Source organism: Papaver somniferum, chromosome 8 (assembly GCF_003573695.1).
Source record: "Papaver somniferum cultivar HN1 chromosome 8, ASM357369v1, whole genome shotgun sequence".
NCBI classification, from domain to species: domain Eukaryota; kingdom Viridiplantae; phylum Streptophyta; class Magnoliopsida; order Ranunculales; family Papaveraceae; genus Papaver; species Papaver somniferum.
In genome coordinates, this window is record NC_039365.1 from 33,904,293 (window position 1) to 33,911,333 (window position 7,041).

General features: G+C 38.9%; 2 protein-coding genes across 2 annotated transcripts; both read left to right on the forward strand.

Moving 5' to 3' along the window:
* Nucleotides 1–1,306: 1,306 nt before the first annotated feature.
* LOC113305381 (geraniol 8-hydroxylase-like) lies at nucleotides 1,307–2,608 on the forward strand. Its single transcript, XM_026554429.1, has 2 exons — nucleotides 1,307–1,375; nucleotides 1,754–2,608. Exons 1-2 carry the CDS (start codon nucleotides 1,307–1,309, stop codon nucleotides 2,606–2,608), a joined length of 924 nt encoding a protein of 307 aa, XP_026410214.1.
* A 550-nt stretch (nucleotides 2,609–3,158) lies between these two features.
* LOC113303869 (ferruginol synthase-like) lies at nucleotides 3,159–5,106 on the forward strand. The gene is made up of 2 exons (XM_026552951.1): nucleotides 3,159–4,304; nucleotides 4,383–5,106. The coding sequence occupies exons 1-2, from the start codon at nucleotides 3,366–3,368 to the stop codon at nucleotides 5,022–5,024; spliced, it is 1,581 nt and encodes a 526-aa protein (XP_026408736.1). The 5' UTR covers nucleotides 3,159–3,365; the 3' UTR covers nucleotides 5,025–5,106.
* Nucleotides 5,107–7,041: the final 1,935 nt, after the last annotated feature.

The window sequence follows — 7,041 nt, forward strand, 5'->3', positions numbered from 1 at the left end:
TGTCATCAACTCCGTCATCTGGGGTATGCTATGTGCGAGTGAATTCGCCCCTTATAAGAACATTTCCCATGATAATTAAGTGTGTGATATTTTGCCCCTACACTCGGAAACAGTACTACTTGTTGCCGAAGCAAAAACATATTGGCTTTATCAAGATGTCAAGGGACACAATTCAGCACCCAACAGGTAAGGTTGATGTGGTCAAGTGGGAAAATTTTAATTGATCATAATTTGCGGTGAATGATTGCGAGTCCAAAAACTATGTCCGACCGATTTAAATCATTGTTTTTGGTCTTTTCATTTCCTTTCTTTTCTTTTCTTCCTATTGGTGGGATGTGATGACGGTGATGGCAGCGACTCAATGGCATAGTGGTGTTTATTTAGCCATCGTAAAAGTGATTGATACAGTGGAGGAAATAATTAGCCAAATCTTCTGATAAATTTTTGACGTGAATAATCTTCTCGGTAAGAGTTACAGACAGATTTTGATACTGGTCACGATGGAAAATACTGGTGGTGATAAGATCTGTCAGAAAAACATACCTCTTCTTCTATGATATGCTGACTATAATACAGTGTCTAAATTTGAAAGAGAAACGTTGAACAGCATCTGGATAGACTCTAGCCATTTCCCAAAGTTGTATAAATTCGGTCCCTCAAATCTAGATATTTCACTTAAACTGCTTATTCTGCAGATAATTGAAAATTTTCGTCTCCGATATGCAGTTTATAAACTGATATAATTAAGAAAATATCTGCTATGGCAAATGCACTGAAAGAATTGAGTTATACATGGTGTTGCAGGATCACATTGGCTCTTGCAAGTGCTGTGCTGGTCATTGTAATTTCTCGCTGGTACATATTTCCAACTGGAAAGCCGAAAAGGAATGGAGAATTACAGTTGCCACCCGGGCCTCGAGGGTTGCCCTTAATTGGCAGTCTTCTTTCTTGTGGCAGCGATCTTCATAGTTACTTTGGGAAATTAGCTGAAGCCTACGGTCCAGTTATTAAAGTTCGAATGGGCAGCAAAATCTATGTTGTAGTAAGTTCTTCTTCACTAGCGAAAGAAATTCTAAAAGACAATGATTCAATATTTGCTAACCGAGATACGCCTATTGCCGCATTAGCTCCAAGTTATGGGGATACAGATATTGCATGAGGTCCAAGTAACTCAGAGTGGCGAAAACTTCGAAAAGTTCTTGCCCATGAACTGCTCAGTAAAAAAAGTCCGGAATCATGCTATGATTTACGCAGGGAAAAATTCGGAAAACAATTATTGAAATATACTCTTAATGTGATTACGGGAATGTTATGGGGTGGTGGTACAGTTGAAGAAGAAGAAAAGTCTAGGATTGATGCTCTTGAGTTTCGTAAGGTGATTGTTGAGCTGAATAATTTAGCCGGCACGCCTAATGTTTCAGACTTCTTCCCCGTCCTTAGATGCTTCGATATCCAAGGGGTCGAACGTCAAGCAACAGCTCACTCTGCATGGTTAGACCGGAAAATCGACTTGGTTTTCGACCACAGGAAGAAACTCTAGGACAAGGACCTACTGCAGACTTGCCAAAGCAAAGAGAAGAGGAAAGATTTTGTGCAAATTCTTTTAGAGCTCATGGAACAAAAGGATGGTGAAACGCAAATAACAAGGACCCAGTTTAAGGCCTTGTTTATGGTACGTACGTTTATTCTCACTCGTTTCAGTTTACACCAAATTAATCCATTTTAATTACGACCAACTTATTAAATATTGCAGGACATCATCATGGGTGGTACAGATGCGACTTCCACAGCCCTAGAATTGGTAATGACAGAAATGATGCAGCATCCAGAGATTATGAAACGAGTACAAGCAGAGCTAGAGCAAGTAGTCGGAATTAACAACACGGTGGAAGAATCTCATTTGTCAGAGCTCCATTACTTAAATGCAGTAGTGAAAGAAACATTTAGGCTACACCCAGCTGCACCCCTTTTACTTCCTCATTCTCCAAGTTCTTCATGTGAAATTGGTGGTTACATTATCCCTAAAGGTGTGACAGTATTATGCAACGCGTGGTCAATACATCGTGGCCCACAAGTTTGGAGCGATCCATTGAAGTTTCATCCCGAAAGATTTTTAACTGACGAAGATGTTATCAAATTCGACTTCACTGGCAATAATCTCAGTTATCTCCCATTTGGATCTGGGAGAAGAATTTGTCCTGGAATTCCTTTAGCAAAAACAATGTTGCTATATGTATTAGGTTCTCTCGTGCACTCATTCGACTGGCGATTACCTAAAGATACAAAGGTCGATTTTAAGGGAACACTTGGTGTTGCATTAAAGAAAGCGACTCCCCTTGTTGTTATTCCTACTCCAGATCAGTTAATCCCAAGCTTTACATGTAAAGCTGCACTCCCGGTGGGTGATAACAGTATTGTAGCAAACAACAAGGTAGAGTTCGAATGGGCTTGCAAACCTAAGCATCGTGCACAACAGTTAGAAAGCTTTCACACCATCTTCAATAGACGGGAAGGTAATGGAGTAGCGGACAAGATGGCTAAAATTGCAAGAACTTCAGGAACATGTAGTTTTAATTCGGGCACTGCCCCAGATTATGTTTATGCTTGAGTTTGTAAGGACATCGTCTCTGTAACTGATATTGTAGCTCACACTACTGAGCTAGTAAAAGTGCTGAAAAAAGAAGATTACCAGAAGGACAACACCAAAATCCAATGATATCTGCTTGAAACTTCTTGCAAAGGTATAAATCTAGCTAGAAACCCATTTCTTCACTAAGAAGAATATTCAAGAGGTGAATGGCACTATCCCCCCTCTTTAGTGACACGGCTGCCACAGTCATTGAAGACTTTTGATGGCCGTCGCAGCGTCACTCCTTAACTAACCTGCCTAGACCGGCAAGTTACCTCACGTGGCTAAATGGGCATAGACACCATAAAATAATGATTTTTTAGCCACCGAATTTTGTCACTGGGTGAAATAATTGGCCAAATCTTCTGACAAATTAGAGTTGTAAGACAGATTCAATGAATGTCTATTTTGTCATTATTGGATTATTTCCAAGTCGCCTGCCTTTAGTGACCACTGCCTGTGCCCATTACTAATATATTAACCAAATTAACATCTTTAGCTCCAAATGATATCCTTTAGTGTCGTCTACAATCTATCTACCCTGGAACCAAGTTTTCTTGTAGTATTCCCACCTTTAAATGTACTTGCTGGACTTCTTTTCGCAACACACATCAACTAGTTCTTCAGAGTGATGTTTTTTAGTTTGAAAATCTTATTCTCCAAAATTTCATCAAGAAATAAATATGATTACGAGCATAGATGCTATTGTAGGTGTAGCTAAGGAATTTGTTTGGCCATGGAGTTGCAAAGAGGAAGACGGAAACATCAGCGGAGAAAACAGGAACATTATCGGTGTGGTGAGTGTTCTACTGCTCATTGCAAAATATCTTACTGGTACATATTTCGAAATAAGAAACTAAAATTACCACCGGGGCCTCGTGGGTTACCGTTAATCGGAAACCTTCTTTCTCTAGAACCCAATCTGCATGTATACTTTGCGAATTTAGCTGAAGTTTATGGTCCAATTGTGAAACTTCAAGTGGGTAGCAAAATATTTTTAGTAGTAAGTTCTACTTCACTGACGAAAGAAGTTCTAAAAGACAATGATGCAATCTTTGCAAACCGTGATGCCCCGGTTGCGGCGTTAGTTGCAAGTTATGGTGGTGTAGATATAGGCTGGAGTGCTAGTAATTCAGAATGGAGAAAACTTCGGAAAGTTTTTTCCCATGAAATGTTGAGCAACAAAAGTCTTGATTTAAGTTATGGATTACGGAGAGACGAAATGCGAAAAACAGTTAGTGATATACACAGACGGAGGATCGATACACCGATAAATTTTGGCGAGGAAGTGTTTATAATAATTCTTAATATGATTATGGGAATGTTATGGGGTGGTACACTCCAGGCAGAAGAGAGGTCTAAGGTTGGTGCTGAGTTTCAGAAAGTGATTGGTGAACTGGTTAAGCTGATTGGGAGAACTAACGTATCGGATGTCTTTCCGGCTCTTAAAATCTTTGACATACAAGGAATCGAACGTGAAGCAAAAGTTCTTTGTCTGTGGCTAGACCGGATAATGGATTCTGTTATCGACCAGCGGGTGAAATTGAATGACACGGACCAGACTTGCCAGAGCAAAGACAGCAAAAAGGATTTCTTGCAACTTCTTTTGGAGCTCATGGAACAAAAGGATCCTAAAACGCAAATAACTAAGACCCAGCTGAAGGCCTTATATTTGGTACGTATAATTTTATATATATATACTAGTATTATTTTTCTTGGCTAACCGAACATATTATCTTGTTAAATATTGTAGGACATTGTTGTGGCTGGTACAGAAACAACATCAACAACCATAGAGTGGGTAATGACAGAAATGATGCAGCATCCGGAGATTATGGAACGAGTACAAGCAGAGATAGACCAAGTAGTAGGAACTAACAACACCGTGGATGAATCTCACTTATCAAAGCTTCATTACTTGGATGCGGTTGTGAAAGAAACATTCAGGTTACACCCAGTTGCACCCCTTTTAATTCCTCATTCTCCAAGTTCGCCATGCGAAATTGGAGGTTACATTATCCCGAAAGGCGCTACGGTGTTTTGTAACGCTTGGGCAATGCAACGTGATCCAGAATCTTGGAATGAATCGAATGATCCGTTAACATTCCAACCTGAAAGATTTTTGGATGACGGAGATGTTAAAAAGTTCGATTACAATGGTAAGAATTTCAGCTATCTTCCATTTGGATCTGGAAGAAGAATTTGTGCTGGAATTCCTTTGGTTGAAAGAATGTTAACATATGTTTTAGCCTCTCTGTTGCACTCATTCGACTGGGAATTACCTAGAGATACGAAACTTGATGTTGCGGAAACATTTGGGATTGCGTTAAAGAAATCGACTCCCCTTGTTGTTATTCCTACACCAAGAATAGTTAATCTTGAGCTTTACATGTAACAAAGCAGCAGTCGGTTTCATTGATACAATGCTGAATAAAGTCTTCTGTAAGTTAGTTTTGATAAGGAATAAAAGTCTCTTTGAAAGAGCGATTTTTTTGGGACCATGTTTTTTTTTTGGGACCATGGTTCTATTTTTAGTAAAATATTTAGAAGTAAATCTAGGTCACCCCTTATCTAAATATTTATATTAATACCTAAACTATCATCCTGATTAATTTTGGGTAATGATTAGTGAAATCATTAGTGAAATGATTAAGCTAAAGAAGTAGAATTATTGAGAGAGTAAAGTTAGAGAAGATGAGAAGAAAAACATGAAAGAATTTACCAACCACAACCGGAGAAAGAGCATTTGGGTTATCAGGTATGCTTCAAACTTAGATATTGTTGGTTTAATTGTTCCAAACTTTCAAAAAAATGAATTTTTTTTATGTAGATTTGGGCCAGTTCGGTTACCATATGTCAAGAACATGTAACCGAACACACCTGAAAGTGTAGTTCGGTTACGTTTTCCAAACACACAGGTTACCGAACTCTCTCGTTAATGGAGGTTTTGGTCGTACAGTGTAATGTTCGATTTGCTCGCAATGTTACCGAACTTTAGGGTCTAGAAGTTCGGTTGCTTTGCAAACAATAACTAACTGAACTTTATGTGAAAATAAAATTTTACCAACTGTACATAGTTCGGTTGGTTCGCAAACTTTTATCCAAAAGCGTATCTAACCAAACTCACCGATAAAAAAAAAACCAAAGTTACAGTGCTATATTCGGTTACCTAGTATAAAATGGTAGGTAACCGAACTTTGAACTTAACAATTTATTTGGGTACATCTTGTGTGTTCGGTTACATATCAAATTTCTCTACCAACCGAACTTAAAGTTCAGTGATATCCTTATTTTGCGAAGGAACCGAACTTATGGACTTGTGTTGTTGTAATACAAGGAATTCGGTTAAAAGTATTTTTTGCGAATCAACCGAACTCTGAGTTCGGTTAAGAAAAAATTAATTCGTGATAACCGAACTTTTTGCGACGAAACCGAACGTTTTGCGACGTCATCGAACTAAAAGTTCTGCTGAGACTTGTTTTTTGCGACGTAACCGAACTTTTCTCTGGAAAAAAAACCTCCATTAAACCTCTCTGCAACTTCCATTTTCAACTCATTTTGATGATTACTTCTCATTTATTCAACCAAAAAAGAATGACAAGTAATGGGTTTGTGAGAATATCTTTGTTAATGTTTTAAATTAAGCTATATATATAGAGGTGGTGGTGGTTGGTGGTGGCGGTAATCGGAGGTGGTGGTGGTAATCGGTGGTTGGTGGTGGTGATAATCGGAGGTGGTGGTGGTGGTAATCGGCGGTGGTGGGCGGTGGTGGTGCAAGGAGGTGGTGGTGGTAATCGGTGGTTGGTGGTGGTGATAATCGGAGGTGGTGGTGGTAATCGGTGGTGGTGGACGGTGGTGGTGGGAAGAGATGGTGGTTATATATATATAGGTGGTTATTAGGTTGGTTTTAAATTAAATTAGGTTAAGGGTAGGTTAGTCATTTCAACACTTTAGGACACCCCATATAACTATAGCGAAGGTGGCCTAATAAAACCATGGTCCCCTCAAAAAAACCAAGGTCCCTAAAAAATCATTCATTTGAAATGGTAAGGAATCCAAGCATAACCAAACTTACGAACAATCAGGGCCGACCCAGACCCAAAGCAGCAGAAGCAGTACTTCGGGGCATCAAACTTTCCGTGGCATAATTTTTTTTTTTACCCCAATCTCATATCCGAAGTCAACGTAAATCTGGGGCAGTAAAATAAAAACAAAATATTTTAGAGAGATTTATGGTGATATACTCCTATAATTGGCTATTGAATTAAACAAAAAATGCTAAAAAAAACTGGGTTGGTTGGAAAAATGTAAATTTTCCAAAAGAGGGTGGTGGTGTTGGCATTAAAAAGTTAAGGTTGATGAACAAAGCATTGCATGCTAAGTGGATCTGGAGATATGGGTTGAGAACAAGG

What these genes read in the sequence shown, in the direction of transcription:
- LOC113305381 (XM_026554429.1), top strand. Translation starts at nt 1,307, where the DNA reads ATGTTATGGGGTGGTGGTACAGTTGAAGAAGAAGAAAAGTCTAGGATT. An exon ending in ATGCTCTTGAGTTTCGTAAG is followed by an intron (nt 1,376 to 1,753) that starts GTGATTGTTGAG and finishes TAAATATTGCAG; the next exon opens with GACATCATCATGGGTGGTAC.
- LOC113303869 (XM_026552951.1), top strand. Translation starts at nt 3,366, where the DNA reads ATGGAGTTGCAAAGAGGAAGACGGAAACATCAGCGGAGAAAACAGGAA. An exon ending in AGCTGAAGGCCTTATATTTG is followed by an intron (nt 4,305 to 4,382) that starts GTACGTATAATT and finishes TAAATATTGTAG; the next exon opens with GACATTGTTGTGGCTGGTAC.